General features: G+C 52.8%; 2 protein-coding genes across 3 annotated transcripts in view; one reads left to right on the top strand and one right to left on the bottom strand.

The window, feature by feature from the left end:
* ADPGK (ADP dependent glucokinase) overlaps positions 1–13,831 on the bottom strand; it is a 49,704-nt gene extending 35,873 nt beyond the window's left edge. For both annotated transcript variants that reach the window (XR_013622417.1, XM_068106625.2), the window contains exons 1-2: positions 13,385–13,831; positions 8,206–8,431 (exon numbers count right to left, since the gene is read on the bottom strand). Coding sequence is in view for 1 of the 2 variants with exons in the window: in XM_068106625.2 (XP_067962726.1) it covers positions 8,206–8,431; positions 13,385–13,581 (423 nt within the window). In the remaining variant the exon portion in view is untranslated. The remainder of the gene's footprint in view (positions 1–8,205; positions 8,432–13,384) is intronic.
* Positions 1–18,206, top strand: part of LOC144890985 (uncharacterized) — a 532,245-nt gene that overhangs the window by 29,529 nt on the left and 484,510 nt on the right. The gene's annotated exons all lie outside the window — the stretch shown is intronic.

Raw genomic sequence — 18,206 nt, 5'->3', positions numbered from 1 at the left:
TCCATCGGAGGACATGTCATCCCCTTAACCAAACCATGTCTCGGTGAAACACACCAGAGATGAAGTCCGATAGTACCAGTCAAACCTCAGGAGGGCATCCAGTTCATTCATCAATTGTATTCTTCATCAAGGGGGAGTTAATCAAAGCCAAAACAGGAAAGGGTACCTTGTGGTGTCTGCGTTTAAGCCGCTGACGAAGACCTCCACAAGAACCTCGATTTTTATTTTCCTTAATTCTGAAAGCACCATTCAATGCAAAGTTTAAACTCTTTGCACAGCACCACCAATACCACTGAAACGCAGGCTCAGCAAGGCTTCACGAGTATACATGACAACGCCATCTTGGAAAGAACGTCCATCAAGTGAAGAACAGACACCAGCCAACATGTGCAGTAGCAGTAAAACCCCGAAGCCATTTCAACAGCTATGAAGGCCGTGAATCTCCATCTTCCATTTACCAAAAAAAAAAAAATACAATCATAAAAAACAAAGTAGCGACAAAACAACAGAAGAGTAAAGAGCCGGTGTCACGCTGGGTCAGCTACAGTGCAGCGCCCCCTACAGGTACGAACAACCATAAGATCTTCATTCAGACAGATTTGAAATGGGATGCACATGTCAGTTCCATTGTTAAAAGAGCTAACAGACGTTTACGCATAAATGGAAGTTAAAATACTGTTGCGGTTTTGAGAGTGTACATATAACATCATTAAAGGTTAAAGGTTTGCCCCCTAGTTAGTCCACAAGCAACACGTAGGCCCCTTAGAACATTAGTTATGTCATAGTATGTGTGAGGATAAGGCCATTTCCCTAGTATCATCTGCGTTGTGTAAAAGAAATAAGATAGGCCCCGTTCATTTTGCCTCCACCCTCCAAATCTACCTCGTTGGGCAGAATCCATCCCGCGCCCCATTTTGACTATTGCACCTCGCATTAGGATGCTCACTAGTCAAGGGACACGAGGTAGGCCTGAGAGAGGGAGGAGCGCGGCGTCGAGGGTGAAGCGGTGGAGACAGCAGCGGTAAGGGCCACCAGCCAATCAGGGCTCGGGTGACATGGCAAGACAGGGCGTGGTAAGGGCGTGCCTATATAAGCGCACGCACAAAAGCCCTTAAACATGACTCATGCGGGAGGACTTAAACATGACTTAAACAGGACTCATGCGGGAGGACTTACGCAACAGCGCTGGTATCAAGAGGACTTGCACGATTTGCGCTTTGTATGAGGGCTGGTTGAAGCAAAGGGCTGCGAGGACTTCTGTGGGAGAGGCGCTTTGCTATGAACTTGTATTGGGAGCGCCTATGAACTTGTATTGGAAGCGCATACAAATTTGTATTGGGAGCGCATACGAATTCGTATTGGGAGCGCATATAGCGCCGGTCCAGTTATTACGTACGCGACCGTGGCCGCAAGTAACCGCCCAGCCAGCCTTACCTTTCGCCCCATAACTGTCCGATCCGCGCCAACAACCCGCGGAGAGCTTCTGCCGCCCTGACCATCTTCTTCGCGGTGCGAGTCGGGGACCGGAGCGGACTGCCTGGACGCCATCCCCGGACCATCGCCCCGTTCGTCTACAACCCCGTGCGAGTGTGTCTGAGTGTGAAACGGACCCGTTGTCCTGGGAAAAGTTAAGATTGTAATTAAGCTGCACTGTGTCTCTACATCCGATCCTTGTATATACGTGCATAGTGTAAATAAACCATCTGTTCTTCCTGTCTTTCCTGATTCGACCGTATCAGTGATTTCCTCCATTGGGCAAGCGTGGCACGATAGGAACTGCTCGGATCGGGATCTAGTCCTTGGTAAACGGCTCGGGTCACAGTTCGCTCTCGCTCGGCGTTTCCACCTATAACCGTGATTCGGGTGGGGCTTATTTCCTTGCTTCCTAGGCGGCGTTGGTACTTAGGTAATAGGAATTCGGCCTACAACCCCATTTAACGCCGTCCGGAAGGAACGTCATAGCCCCGGATCCCGTCGGCTAGTCAAAGACAAGGGGACTAATCCCCCCTTGGTAAGGGGAAAGGCCGGCGCAGAGATCCGCAACATTTGGTAGTCAGGAGTGGGGATTCGGAACCTGGGACTAAATTTTTTCGACCAAATTTTGGACACCAATTTTGCATATTGGCCGCAACAATTGGTTGTCGGGGAGTTGGGATTTGGAACCCAAACCAAATTTTTTTGGACAAATTTGGTCCAAATTACGAGCGACCAAAATTTAGTTTTAACATCCAAATTCAAATCGTGCCATGGATAGCCAAGACGGTCGGATGTCGGTGGGGGTAAATGAGGAGGTAGAGGAGGTAGAGGAGGAATTAGAATTAATAACCCAGGACCCCCGGGAAGAATGGGAAGAAGAGGAGAGCATTAATGAGGGTGCAGCAGTAGGGGTGGCAGGTGAAGAAAATGGCGGCGCCTCGCACATGGCGTCGAGGGCCGCGCCGCTGTGCAAGTAGAGGTTATGGACTTGTTGCAAGCCTACATGGCACAATTCATGGCGCAAATACAGGCATCCATAGAACTGGAGGGGAACAGAGCCATGCGGGAAAGGAAAGAAATGAAAGATGGGTTAAATAATTTGGAAAATAAAATGGACGCCCAAAGTAACAAATCCACCCGGGAATTGAAAGAGGTAAAATACGAATTGGAAAACAACTTGGATGAGGAAATGAAAGAAATGAAAGATGGGTTATTGGGGTTTGGAAACAGAATAGGTGGCCAAATAAAAGAGATGGGGAAAGGCATTGAGCGCAGGTCGAGCGGGAGGGTCGCATTGGTACGCAACGGGGTAACGCGATGTGAGAAACGCGGGGAAAGCGAGCCTGAGCAAAGCACAGTTAAGTGGACCGGTATAGAAATCGCGACTCGGGGTATGGAAAAGCCAACGGCCGCCGAATTAGAAAATTTTATTTTATGTGCGCCAGCGGTCGTCGAGCTTAATAAAGAAAAAGAAATTATAATTGAAATTGGGGTTGAGGAGACGGCAGAATCAGAGATGAAATTGAGGGAAGAAATGGAATGTACTCAGTCTGCATTCGCATTGTGATGTCGTGCTGCCTAACCAAAGTGGAAGTTTGCAGGTGCGGGAGGAGAAGAGAATCCCGAAGGTGAGTAGGGTTGTGTATGGCACGAAAATGTTTGGCGCGAAAGTGTTTGGCGCGAAAACATTTTTCGCGCGCTTGGGATCCCGACGTCACCCGGGCGCTCGTGGAAGGTCCGTGGTGCACTGTGTGAAAGTGAATGGCGCGCGCGTGTGAAAAAAAAGTGTGCACCAAAGCGCGGGTGTGTAACAGGCGAGTGCGAAACCGAGAGTGAGAATGAATGCACAACAGAGTGTATGTGTGCAGAGTGCGACAGAGTGTGCAATGGCCGAGGAGAGTGTGCGGGAGTGCACACCAGAGTGATTGGGTGTGTGCAGGAGTGCACACCCATGGTTGTTATGGAGTACGTAACGGGAGAGTGTACGTGAGGGTGTGCGATGGCCAGGTGTGTCACGGAGTGTGTAACAGAGGAGTGTGTAATAATGGAGTGTGCGAGCGGCGTGAGTGCGCCTGGGTGGTATGCACGAGTGAGTGCAGTGACGAAATGTGTGGAATGTATGGGAGGCGCTGGAGCGCCTCGGTGTACGACTAAGAAACGGGTCGCGTGGTGTGAGAATGCGATTCGGGCATCGACGCAGACCGGGGCAGCGTTTAGGCCGACGTACAGCCGACACGAGCTCTCAGGGCGTGGTGTTATTTGTGTGCTGCGGGGGCCGGCGGGGATCGTTGCCGCGGAGGCGTGCACGATTCGTGCCGGGCCCCGCCCCTGTATGGTCGGTGCCGTGCCGTGGCGAAAGCGGCAAACGGCGCGATTCGAGGGGAGGAAGGAGAGGTCGGACCTTCGCCCCCTGGTTTTAAGAGTGTACATATAACATCATTAAAGGTTAACGGTTTGCCCCCTAGTTAGTCCACAAGCAACACGTAGGCCCCTTAGAACATTAGCTATGTCATAGTATGTGTGAGGATAAGGCCATTTCCCCAGTATCATCTGCGTTGTGTAAAAGAAATAAGATAGGCCCCGTTCATTTTGCCTCCACCCTCCAAATCTACCTCGTTGGGCAGAATCCATCCCGCGCCCCATTTTGGCTATTGCACCTCGCATTAGGATGCTCACTAGTCAAGGGACACGAGGTAGGCCTGAGAGAGGGAGGAGCGTGGCGTCGAGGGTGAAGCGGTGGAGACAGCAGCGGTAAGGGCCACCAGCCAATCAGGGCTCGGGTGACATGGCGTGACAGGGCGTGGTAAGGGCGTGCCTATATAAGCGCACGCACAAAAGGCCTTAAACATGACTCGTGCGGGAGGACTTGCACAACAGCGCTGGCGTCAAGAGGACTTGCACGATTTGCGCTTTGTATGAGGGCTGGTTGAAGCAAAGGGCTGTGAGGACTTCTGCGGGAGAGGCGCTTTGCTATGAACTTGTATCGGGAGCGCCTATGAACTTGTATTGGGAGCGCATACGAATTTGAATTGGGAGTGCATACAAATTTGTATTGGGAGCACATATAGCGCAGGTCCAGTTATTACGTACGCGACCGTGGCCGCAAGTAACCGCCCAGCCAGCCTTACCTTTCGCCCCGTAACTGTCCGATCCGCGCCAACAACCCGTGGAGAGCTTCTGCCGCCCTGACCATCTTCTTCGCGGTGTGAGTCGGGGACCGGAGCGGACTGCCTGGCCGCCATCCCTGGACCATCGCCCCGTTCGTCTACAACCCCGTGTGAGTGTGTCTGAGTGTGAAACGGGCCCGTTGTCCTGGGAAAAGTTAAGACTGTAATTAAGCTGCACTGTGTCTCTACATCCGATCCTTGTATATACGTGCATAGTGTAAATAAACCATCTGTTCTTCCTGTCTTTCCTGATTCGACCGTATCAGTGATTTCCTCCTTTGGGTAAGCGTGGCACGATAGGAACCGCTCGGATCGGGATCTAGTGCTTGGTAAACGGCTCGGGTCACGGTTCGCTATCGCTCGGCGTTTCCACCTATAACCATGATTCGGGCGGGGCTTATTTCCTTGCTTCCTAGGCGGCGTTGGTACTTAGGTAATAGGAATTCGGCCTACAACCCTATTTAACGCCGTCCGGAAGGAACGTCATAGCCCCAGATCCTGTCGGCTAGTCAAAGACAAGGGGACTAATCCCCCCTTGGTAAAGGGAAAGGCCGTCGAGGAGATCCGCAACAATTAAATACCATTCCCTCCCAAGCAATGATCTTGTAACCATTTTTACATCTTTTGTTCGTCCCATATTGGAATATGGGGCTCCTGTGTGGTCGAGCGGAATCACAAAGCAGCAGTGTAAAGTGGTCGAATTTGTTCAGAAAAGGGCTTGTCGACTTATTCTTGGCCCAAACTACCATAGTTACTTGGATGCTTTACGTGATTGTGGTCTGGAGTCATGTGAGAAGAGACGTGAGCAACTCTGCTGTTCTTTCGCGAGATTGCTTCCACATTCCAAACTTCACCACTTGTTCCCTGCAGACAAGATCTCACAGTGGCTAATTGCTACAAAACTTAAAACAATTAGCCAAGTTGAAATGCAGAACCACACGATTTAAGAATAGCCCAATGGCATTCCTCATCCGTATAATGAACAAATTGTAGTGTTTGCTAAACTTTGAACTTTGGTGCGGTGTGAATCGTCAAATTGCTGCTAAATTGTTTTTTGTTGATGGTGTTTTTATTTTTATTCTACATTGGTGCTCCTTTTAATGTGATTTTTTTGTTTTAGTTTTCATTTTATTGTATTTTATAATTGGTTGCCATTTTATTGCATTATTGTATTTTACTTGTTGAATTCATCAATTGTGAAACTTGCCTCAATTCGGCCGCTGGCAGAGATGGAAGTGGAATTGAAATAAACCGTTATTATTATTACTAGCGTGACAACGCGCCCCGCGTGCCTCACCACACGTTGTTTCAGAGGGATAGGCATATCTGACCATTTTGGTGTCTTTTGGGTCTTAATGGTGTTTTGGGTCTTCAGGGTCTTTTGGATCCTCTGGGCCTTTAAGGGTATTTTGGGTCGTTGGGGTCTTTTGGGTCTTCGGGGTATTTTGGGTCTTCGGGGTGTTTTGGATCCTCAGGGCCTTTAAGGGTATATTGGGTGTTTTGGATCCTCAGGGCCTTTAAGGGTATATTGTGTCTTTGGGGTCTTGGTGGTCCTAAGGGTCTTGGGGGACTTGAAGGCTGATCAAAGGTCTGAGGGGTCTCAGCAGTCTAAACGTCATTAAGAGTTCACGGACTGTGTTTGGGTGTTAATTATATTTGAAGAAGAAGATGACGTTTTGGTCGCATATAAACATAACCATATACGTTTGCTCTATTATAATAAGATTATTATTATTATTGTATGTGGTGAGTAGCTCAGTTGTGCCAAGGAAGGACTTCGCACGACAGAGGATGCCGAGTCGGCGACTGGCTTTGGAGGCCAGCTTGGCAATATGGCTTTCCCAGGAAAGATCATGGCAGATATAGAGTTAGCGACAGAACTTGGTTTTGTGTACTGCAGATAAAAGTTAAACCGTTTAGTCGGCCCGTGTGCCAAAACAGTGCAGCATGCGGCCGAATTTGAACGCAAACTGTAACCAGAAAAACACTTGGTAGAGCGCACACCTCCATCAACCTGAACAGTTTTTAGGTTTTGTATCAAACAGTGACTCATCAAATCATGTGGCATGACATTTTCAATAATATTATTATGGTTCTCTACGCCGCCCTTCTTCCCCTTACCAAGGGGGGATTAATCCCCTTGTCTTTACTGGGCTTGGCGGAACCGAGACTTGCAACGTCCCTTCCGGACAGACGCGGAGTAGGGTTTCGGGACCACTTCTCGCTCATACCTAATTCCCCGCGCTGCCCTGGGAGCGAGGAAACAAGCCTCGCACGAACCACGTGTGGTTTGAGTAATCAGAGCGGATTGCGTACACGTGGTCCGCGCAGTTACCTAGAGGTTGGAACCCGATTAGAGCGGTTGTGCTCGTGCCACGCTTAGTCAATTGAAGAAACCACAGGAACGATTGAATCAGGAAGAAAGAACAAGGGTTTAATTATTTCCCACACGTATATACAAGGTTCAGGGATGCAGAGACACAGAGTAGCCTTAGACAGTCTTAACGTAGTCTTAACTTAACTATCCCTTGGACAACGGGCCCGTCTCACACTCACACAGGGAATTGCAGATGGGTAGATGTTCCCCAACGCGCCGATGTGGTCGTCCAGAGACGGCCTCCGTCCGGCTCTCCACGGCCCCGGCACGTCCCGCGAAGATGGTGGCAGGCGAAGGCAGGGACTCATGGCGCGTCTCCCGAACAAGGCAGATGTTGGTGCGGAACGGCAAAGGGCGGACTTTAGCGCGGCTGGCGGCTACTCAGCCGTTCTCACTCGCGTGTCTCAAAAGTACTGTATTCGGTTCAAGCGCGTCTGGCTGCGCCCGCGTATCTGTACCTGTTCTCGTGCAAGTGCGTGAAGTTCATCAAGTTCATCAACTGCCGCGAGTCCTCCTTTATGCACGTCCCTCTCTCGCGAGTCCTCTCTCTTTGCTGCAGTCCTTGGTATCGAGTCCTTTGCTGTAAGTCCTCCAAGTCCTTCGCTTCAGTCCTATACATCGAGTCCTTCGCTGTAAGTCCTCCGATGCAAGTCCTCTCGAGGGCTTTGCGCAGCGGGTCTTATAGCTACGCCCCCCGAACCTTCTGCAACACTCTCGATCCTTCTCACCACGCCCTGTGACGCAACGCCGCCGCCACCACCTCTGAGCTCTGATTGGCGGCTCGTACTTACCGTCATCGCTTCTGCCGCTCCGCCTCGGTCCTCCTGACCTTCCGAGCCTGCCTCGTGTTACTCGCCCAAAATGAACCCAACGTTGACGCAAAAGGGCATGAGGCTACGGACGTAGGATTGTCGGTGGAAGTAGGGCCTATTCTCCTGGCTCTACTCAACGCAGACTAACAAAGGAAAAGGAACTAAGCTCACAAATACGGACATAACTATACTATCGCGAGGCTGCATGTTGCTTATGTGACTATGGGGGGCAAATTTTAACCTTTATTAGACTCACTTGACAGACTCAAAACCGCAACAATATTTTCCTGCAAAACAGTCCAACAAAACAATGTTCAATTGCAAGAGAAAACAAAGATTTTCAATGTCAATGGATGCAAAGTGGCTGACTTGCCTTAGCACCAGGGAGAGTGGAAGCAACTTGTGCCACACGGATAAAGCCATCTCTGTCGCTATAGTGACGTTCTGCAGCTGCTCCTCGACCCATATGATGCTGAAAGGCCTCCTGTAGTTCTTCAGGGGACCGGAGCTCCTCATGATCTTGAGCAACACCCTCCGTAATCCCCAGCGCACGCAGCAATGCCACACCAGAAATCACAACATCCACGCATGTATTCACTCTGGAAACAAAGGACGCATTTGTTTTTTTTGTTTTTTTTTCTTTTTTACTCGATTCATCGGTAATAAGTCGTCACAAAAAGAACAAGACCTGTTTCATATGCAAATTTTTGCAAAAAAGACAGTTTTGCAATTTTAAGTCAGAGAATCTCTGAATAATGTAATCTGTCATCCCATATAAAATTACTGTGACAAATACTGATACGAATTGCGTTTTGTCCAGCACTGTATTTCTATCAAAATATGTTTGTTATTGTTGTATTTTTTTATTAGCCTCGCCCATTCCAGAAGGGACGGGAGACAGTATAGAGAGAGAGAGTGTGTGTTTGTGTGTGAGAGAGAGCGTGTGAGGGAACGTGCGAGAGGGCGTGTGAGGGAACGTGCGAGAGGGCGTGTGAGGGAACGTGCGAGAGGGCGTGTGAGGGAACGTGCGAGAGGGCGTGTGAGGGAACGTGCGAGAGGGCGTGTGAGGGAACGTGCGAGAGGGCGTGCGAGAGGGCGTGCGAGAGGACGTGCGAGAGGGCGTGCGAGAGGACGTGCGAGAGGGAACGTGCGAGAGGGCGCGTGAGGGAACGTGCGAGGGAGCGCGTGAGGGAACGTGCGAGGGAGCGCGTGAGGGAACGTGCGAGGGAGCGCGTGAGGGAACGTGCCATGGAGCGCGTGAGGGAACGTGCGAGGGAGCGCGTGAGGGAACGTGCGAGGGAGCGCGTGAGGGAACGTGCGAGGGAGCGCGTGAGGGAACGTGCGAGGGAGCGCGTGAGGGAACGTGCGAGGGAGCGCGTGAGGGAACGTGCGAGGGAGCGCGTGAGGGAACGTGCGAGGGAGCGCGTGAGGGAACGTGCGAGGGAGCGCGTGAGGGAACGTGCGAGGGAGCGCGTGAGGGAACGTGCGAGGGAGCGCGTGAGGGAACGTGCGAGGGAGCGCGTGAGGTAACGTGCGAGGGAGCGCGTGAGGTAACGTGCGAGGGAGCGCGTGAGGGAACGTGCGAGCGGGCGCGTGAGGGAACGTGCGAGGGAGCGCGTGAGGGAACGTGCGAGGGAGCGCGTGAGGGAACGTGCGAGGGAGCGCGTGAGGGAACGTGCGAGGGAGCGCGTGAGGGAACGTGCGAGGGAGCGCGGGAGGGAACGTGCGAGGGAGCGCGTGAGGGAACGTGCGAGGGAGCGCGTGAGGGAACGTGCGAGGGAGCGCGTGAGGGAACGTGCGAGAGAGCGCGTGAGGGAACGTGCGAGGGAGCGCGTGAGGGAACGTGCGAGGGAGCGCGTGAGGGAACGTGCGTGAGGGAACGCGCGAGGGAACGTGCGGGAGAGCGTGCGAGAGAGCGCGCGAGGGAACGTGCGAGGGAACGCGCGAGGGAACGTTCGAGGGAACGTGCGAGAGAGCGTGCGAGAGAGCGTGCGAGAGAGCGTGCGAGAGAGCGTGCGAGAATGTGAGAGAGAGAGCGTGCGAGAATGAGAGAGAGCGCGTGCGAGAATGAGAGAGAGCGTGCGAGAATGAGAGAGAGCGTGCGAGAATGAGAGAGAGCGTGCGAGAATGAGAGAGAGCGTGCGAGAATGAGAGAGAGCGTGCGAGAATGAGAGAGAGCGTGAGAGAATGAGAGAGAGCGTGAGAGAATGAGAGAGCGTGCGAGAATGAGAGAGCGTGCGAGAATGAGAGAGGGTGAGAGACAGTGAGGGTGAGAGACAGTGAGGGTGAGAGACAGTGAGGGTGAGAGACAGTGAGGGTGAGAGACAGTGAGGGTGAGAGACAGTGAGGGTGAGAGACAGTGAGGGTGAGAGACAGTGAGGGTGAGAGACAGTGAGGGTGAGAGACAGTGAGGGTGAGAGACAGTGAGGGTGAGAGACAGTGAGGGTGAGAGACAGTGAGGGTGAGAGACAGTGAGGGTGAGAGACAGTGAGGGTGAGAGACAGTGAGGGTGAGTGACAGTGAGGGTGAGAGACAGTGAGGGTGAGAGACAGTGAGGGTGAGAGACAGTGAGGGTGAGAGACAGTGAGGGTGAGAGACAGTGAGGGTGAGAGACAGTGAGGGTGAGAGACAGTGAGGGTGAGAGACAGTGAGGGTGAGAGACAGTGAGGGTGAGAGACAGTGAGGGTGAGAGACAGTGAGGGTGAGAGACAGTGAGGGTGAGAGACAGTGAGGGTGAGAGACAGTGAGGGTGAGAGACAGTGAGGGTGAGAGACAGTGAGGGTGAGAGACAGTGAGGGTGAGAGACAGTGAGGGTGAGAGACAGTGAGGGTGAGAGACAGTGAGGGTGAGAGACAGTGAGCGTGAGAGACAGTGAGGGTGAGAGACAGTGAGGGTGAGAGACAGTGAGCGCGTGAGAGCGTGTGTGTACACAGCAAACTCTCAAATCACTCCCCGAGCCAGAAAACCCAAAACAGGAGGGCCATTAAACAGCATCTGTCCAAACTCAAGATTGAACTTTCAAATTTGTCTCCCTCTCAAACCTGGTGGCACCTTGTCAAGTATATCCCGAGTGTTTGCTCCCCTTCCATTCCTTCTGTCTCTAAATGGCATCACAGCAGACTACGTTCATGAGAAGGCCTAATGTCTCAATTCTGTGTTTGCTTCCAAACCTTATCTCCGCAACCCCTCACTTTCAGTACCCATCCTTCCCCGTCATACCCAACTGCTCCTGGACTCTGTGTTCTTTGCACCTGAGAAGGTAGAGAAGGTTCTTTCACACATCAACTCTGACTCCGCAACTGGACCGGATGGCATCAACGCATGTGTCCTAAAATCCTGCTCTACTGCTCTGCTGCTCTTTTCCCATCCTTCCATCTGCTTGGAGATCCACTAAAATCATTGCACGACATATAAAGGTGCAAAAACGGATCCCCTTAACCACACACCTTTCAGCTTACTTACAGTCAGCAAGGTCATGGAATCAATCATCGCAGTTGATATGAAATCCTTCTTTTTCTCCAACATCATCATCTCTGATCACCAATTTGGTTTCAGACCAGGTCATCACCTTGGACATGATTATCATACTCTCCCAACAATGGACGGAGGCCCTCAATGTCAGACATTTCAGACAAGGAGGCCCTCAATCCTGTTTTTACCCTGCGCTCACGAAGCGAAAATCGGGGTTAAGCAATTGGGTGTGTACCTGTCATGTGCCATGTCTGCATTTAAAAAAAATCATTTTCTCAGCAACCGTTGGTCCGATTGACATGAAATTTTACCATAGGAGCGCCTCTGCCTACAGATTTTTTTGCTGATAACTATGACGTCATAGTCACGTGGCACGGACGCCATCTTGGAAAAACGTTACACCTCTATATCTCCCAAACCACTTAATGGAAAAAAATTTCAACCTGGCTCATTGTCAAGTACACCCCATGGGGAATAAGATATGTTAATGATGATGTCATAGGTGCCCCCATTACGACGTCATAATTTGACAAGTACAACACTTGATCTGATCAGTATGAAAAAAAAAAAATTCCTCTGCAACTGTTAGTCCGATGAGCACGAAATTTTCAGAATATGAAAGGCTCCTCCTGTAGAATTGTTCTAATGATAATTATGACGCCATTGGTCACGTGGTACAGGCGCCATCTTGGAAAAACCGAAAAACTTTGCCCCTCTACATCTCCGAAACCACTCCAAGGAAAAAATTGAAATATGGCTCAATGTCAAGCACTCCCCTTGGGGAATAAGATATGTTAATGATGTCATCAGTACCGTAATAATGACGTCATAATTCGACAGGGACAACGCTTAGTCTGATCAGTTTGAAATGTATTGAGCGTGATCGATGCAAGAATTATATTAGAGAATATAAATTTATGATGTCATCGCTCACGTGGTCTGGCAGCCATATTGAATCAAAGAAAAAAAACCTTTAAAAACAGAAGAGTTGGCTCGCAATAAGTTGCCTGCGCAGGGTAAGTATTCTATGAATACAATCTAGTTGTTTGTGTATCTGTGTCATCAAGAGCCATAGTTTTCTCATGCGTTTATGTGCGATAGGTATTCTGCTAGTTCACATACAAATCAAGGACACAATACAGGTAAACCTTTACTATATACGAGCCATCACAGACATATTTACCAACACACCACCTTACCAACCCGCACCTTACCAACAAAAACATTACAAGCTGTTACCATGGTGACGAGTCTGTCAGTGAGCGAGTCAGTCTGCACAGGTTGCAGATCTACCGGCATCTATCTATATTACAAAGCAAATATCTGCTTTGTTAAATGCTTAGTCTTAATACAACAGCACCGGTTAAAAAATACCACAAAAATACACACATTCATCCATTCGCTGTCGTAGTGGATACTTGCCATTAAAACAAGCATTCTGAGTATTGCGCTGCAATACATGTCCCCTACCGGCAGTCTGTCGTCCGGAAAACTGTAGGGGAAATTACCAAAGTTCAAAGTGCCATAACTTTGTCAAAAATGATCGAAACGTCGTGAAGTTCGAACTTGATCTGTAACTTATCATGAGGAAACCATGTACCAAGTTTGAAATCATTAGTATTAAGCGTTTAGAAAAAAAAAGTCCGGAAAACCGTTCTTGACGGACTGACAGACTGACAGACTGAGGGACGGAGTGCAAACCTATAGTCCCCTCCGGTGTACACCGGTAGGGGACTAATAACTATGATACGACTCTCACCCATTGGAGAAGACACGGCGAACCAAATTTTCCTCCAATAAGGAGCTAGGAAGGGCGTGGCTAGCAGCGCGTCATCTGCTCCTGATTAGAAGACATCCCTTCACCGCGGTAAGTACCGTATAGTGGAAATGGGTCGTAAATGACGTGAAACCGAAAGATCGATCAGAAAAACGAAGAAGAAGAAGAAATATCGTATTGCAACAAGATCCTGGAGGAGGATTTAACTTGTTTATTTTTTTTTAAGGATTTTTTTTATTTATTCATTCACACATAAAGCAATTAATGCTGACAGAATAAACTACAAACAAATAAAGCGACTGACCCCACAGCAACCCGGCTTGCACGGGACGCCGGCCCTGTGATCAAGGTCTCCCAGGCCGCGGCCACGAGTTCCTCGTCTGAGGCATTTCGGATGACGTCGTTCACAGACTGCTCTCCCAGCAGCTGGGCCGCTTTGTCCACAAAAAGCCACACGAAACATGCGGCCACCACCGCTACCAAGACCGCCCTCGTCCACATGTATTATTTAATTAAACACTGTGTATCCTTTTCCTCAGATCCAATGGTTATCTTCCTGCCCGACTTCCCGAATTCTTCCAATTTAGACGCACATTCCTTAAATTTCCGTTGTCTTGAATCCTCCGTATTCCTTTGCACTGAATCACTCACGATTCGCTCACTCTTGCTATCCCTCACTGGTGAACTCGAACGCTTCCACTGGAAGCAAACTGACCGCGCTACGCCGGCAGGAACAACCCCCAGAAAATCCGGGAGGCTCCGCCCTTCATGCTCATGAATTATTAATCACAGGACGCAGGTAGCCACGCCCATTACGTAAAACGCGATATATTTCTGCTCCTACTTTGTAAAAAGGTCTTCCAGCGGTCAGGTTTAGTACGTCTCTTGTACGACTTCATAAAACTATATTCGTAAGTTACCTTCATGAAATATATATTAATTAATTTCGAATAAACGAGCAGCCAATCACAGCGGGGTGGTATTAACGAATTTAACGACTTTTTAGAAAATCACTTGCAGTATATTATTCGAGATGTTTACGTTTGCATTCCTAATTAAATTGAGGAACCCAGCTCAGTCAATGGATTTTACAGGTGTCGGTGTACGTGTGGCTCCACTGTACTGGCCATTGACAGTATACCATTGTAGTCCAAGTGTCATGCATGATCTCCTCCCTGTGCCCAAGTTTATATTTGAATTCCGGTTAACAGAAGGATCTTCTGTGTGTAAACGTGCTGACAGCCTGAGACATGGCACTTCACTTTACTGTCCATTGTGAGATGTGTGTCTGTAACCCGCGTGACGTAAACTTGCTTGTGCATGTGGACTGACAAGGGTGAACCTATCACCTGTGTGTAAGGCACCAAGAAAATGGCAGGTGGAAATATACACGTGGAAGTACTCATTAGCTGTTATCTCAATACGTTCATCTTTAACAATCTTGGTCACCCTATCAATATTGGAATATATACCTCGGCGGATAAAACCCATTATTAGTGTGAATCGTTCACACTTTGATACAAGCATGAAATGTAGCAGTTATGTTCTTATAGAGGTACTCTTTAAATCTAGTCGATTGGCCAACTCTAAAGTCAACACGGCGTTCATTTTATAGGTAAGTTGAAATTTTTAACTACCATTTTAACACATTTTATCGTCAATATATTATATTGTGGTGCTGCGCACACACGACTCGATTGCCAGAGAGGTAGGCCACAACGCGTTGGTACAAACAAAGAGTCTTTATTCAGAGCTCGCACTTCAGCACTGGGCGGGCTCGAGCTTGGAACCCGCATATATGTCCCGAGGCCACGCCTTGTCCCCGGGCGTGGCCGATCGGTCGAAAGGCGGGGCATGCGCTTTCGTTCCCCGCCTGGACGCTCGCGCCACCCACTGGTGCACGGAATTATTGTCCCTTGTGCCCGTCACACGCGCCCCCCCCCCCCCCAGAATTCCCGTGCACCTGAAGGGTGAGTTTGCGAGGAAGCCGGATGACCCGGCCGAAACGCCCCCTGGCGATGGGTGCAGGGCTGGGGGGTAGCGGGACGGCGGGGCCAGGGGGTGCCGGGGGGCGGCCTCGACGCGGATGCAGAGCTGCTGGCGGGGGGTGGTCCAGATCGAGGTGGGCCGGCTTGAGGCGGTCCACGGAGATGCGATCCGGGGCACCGCCGATGTCGATGGTGAAATATTTGTCCCCGGTCTCCAGCACGCGGAAGGGCCCGTCGTACGGGGGCCGTAGCGGTGCCCGGTGGGCGTCGTGCCGGACGAAGACGTACTCCGCCGTGCGAAGCTCCGGGGCGACGTGGGAAGACGGGCAACCGTGGTGTGCCGTCGGCACCGGGGCAAACCTCCGGGCGGTCTCCTGAAGGGCGGAGCGTTATTGCGCCGCGGACCAAGGAGCCGTGGAGTCGGGGATAAATTCGCCCGGTACCCGCAGTGGTTGCCCGAAGACCAGCTCCGCCAAGGACGTGCGCAGGTCGTCCTTGGGCGCCGTCCTGAGGCCCAGCAGGACCCAGGGGAGCCTGTCGGCCCAGCTGCCGTCTCGGAGGCTGGCCCGGAGCGCGGCCTTCATCGAGCGATGAAGGCGCTCGCACAGGCCATTGGCCTGGGGGTGGTAGCCCGTGGTGCGGTGTAGTTTCACGCTGAGCCCTTGCGCCACCGCGGCCCAGAGCTCCGAGGTGAACTGGGGGCCGTGGTCGAACGAGATGTCCGAGGGGGCACCGAACCAGGCAACCCAAGTGGCGATGAAGGCTTGCGCCACATCAGCCGCAGACGTCACCGCCAATGGGACGGCCTCCGGCCACCGTATGGTGCAGTCCACCATGGTGAGGAGGTGGGTGAACCCCCGCGAGGGGGGCAGAGGTCCCACCAAGTTCACGTGCACGTGGTCGAACCGACGCTCGGGCACCGCAAACGGGGCCAACGGGGCCTGGGTGTGGCGGTGGACCTTTGCACGCTGGCACGCGAGGCACGTCCTGGCCCAGTCGCGGACGTCCTTCCTGACGCCATGCCAGACGAACTTCGCCGCGACGAGCTTCTGGGAGGCCTTCGTGCCCGGGTGGGACAGGCTGTGGATGGCGTCGAACACTGGGCGCTGCCAGCCAGCGGGCACGATGGGGCGAGGCCGGCCGAGGGAGACGTCGCACAGGAGGGCCACGCCCGCGGCGTCGAATGGCACCTCGGTGACGTGGAGGCCCGTGATGGCGGGCCGCAAGGCCTGGATGCCGGGGTCGGCGGTCTGGTCCTCCGCCATCCGGGCATAGTCGATCCCGAGGTGGACCGCGTGCGCGACGGACCGGGAAAGGCAATCCGCCACCGGGTTGTCTTTACCCGCCACGTGACGGATGTCCGTCGTATACTCGGACACGGCAGAGAGGTGACGCTGCTGCCGTGCCGACCATGGCTCGGCGACCTTGGCCATCGCTAACACAAGGGGCTTGTGGTCGACGAAAGCCGTGAACGGGCGGCCCTCCAGCAGATGGCGGAAGTGTCGGACCGCCAGGTGGAGCCCGAGCAGCTCACGGTCGACGGTGCTGTAGCGGCGTTCGTGCGGGCGAAGCTGCCGACTAAAAAACACCAGCGGTTGCCAAGCACCGCGCACCCACTGCTCGTGCACCGCACCACCACGTAGTCCGACGCGTTGGTGGTGAGGGCGATCGGCGCATCGGGCGCCGGGTGCGCCAGCATGGTGGCGTTGGCCAGGGCCAGCTTTGCGCCCGCAAACGCCGCGGCCATCGGCTCCGACCAGGCGACGTCACCTTTGCCCGGCTTGCCCCGGAGGGCCTCGTGCAGGGGGCGGAGGAGCTGGGTAACGTGGGGCACGAAGCGGTGGTAAAAATTACCATGCCCAGGAACTCCTGGAGCCCCTTGATCGTGCGGGGTCGTGGGAAATCCATGACTGCCTTCACCTTGGCCGGTAAAGGGACGGCCCCGTGCCTGGTGATGCGGTGCCCCAAGAGGTCGATGCTGGCGACGCCGAAACGGCACTTGGCGGGGTTGATGATGAGGCCATGCTGGCCCAGGCGTTCGAAAAGCGTGCGGAGGTGGAGCAGGTGCTCCTCCCGGGACGCGCTCGCGACTAGGATGTCGTCCAGGTAGACAAAGAGGAAAGGTAAGTCGCGCAAGATGCTGTCCATAAGCCGTTGGAACGCCTGGGCCGCATTCTTCAACCCGAAAGGCATTCGCAGGAACTCGAAGAGGCCGAAAGGGGGTGATGACGGCCGTCTTCGGGACATCGCCCGGTTGTACGGGGACCTGGTGGTAGCCCCAGATGAGGTCCACCTTGGAAAACACGGTCGTGTTTGCCAACTGGGCGGTAAAGTCCTGGATATGTGGGACCGGGTAGCGGTCGGGGGTGGTGGCATCATTGAGCCGGCGGTAGTCCCCGCACGGCCGCCATCCCCCGCCGGGCTTCAGCACAATGTGCAGAGTAGAAGCCAAAGCGCTGATGGAGCGCCGTACGATCCCCAGCCGCTCCAGCATGGCAAACTCCGCTTTCGCCACGGCGAGCTTCGTGGGTTCGAGTCGGCATGCCCGGGCGTAGACCGGTGGCCCGACCGTCAGTATATGGTGCTCCACCCCGTGTTTAACGGCCACCGCTGAGAAGGTGGGCCGCGTGAGGGCCGGGAAACTGGCTAGGAGGCGGGTAAAGTCGGCCGCTGCCGGAAGCGTGCAAACTAAACTCGCCGGGACGGAACCTTCCAGCAAGCCGCTTGGCAAGCCGCTCGGTGAGCCGCTCGGTGAGCCGCTCAGTGAGCCGCTCAACGAGCCGCTCAGCGAACAAGCGAGCGAGCTGAAGGTTTCGGCCTGGACGAGACGTCTGCGCTTCACGTCGACCAACAGCCCATGCGCACATAGGAAGTCCGCGCCCAGCAGGGCCATTGGCACGCTGGCGGTCACGAACGACCATTTAAAGCGCTGCCCTCTGAACCGCAGTGAGAGGCAACGCTTCCCGAATGTGCGGATGGGTGTACCGTTGGCGGCAAGCAAAGCGGAGCCCCGGCCCGCGGCTTGCTTGTCGGACGTGGAGGCAGGGAGGACGCTTACCTGCGCTCCTGTGTCGCAAATAAAATGGCGCCCAGACAAGGTGTCCGTGATGAACAGGAGGCTGCCGGAATGGCCGACGC

This window comes from Myxine glutinosa, chromosome 2 (assembly GCF_964187855.1).
Source record: "Myxine glutinosa chromosome 2, kmMyxGlut1.1, whole genome shotgun sequence".
Taxonomy (NCBI): Eukaryota; Metazoa; Chordata; class Myxini; order Myxiniformes; family Myxinidae; genus Myxine; species Myxine glutinosa.
This window is presented reverse-complemented; position numbering and strand designations above follow the sequence as displayed.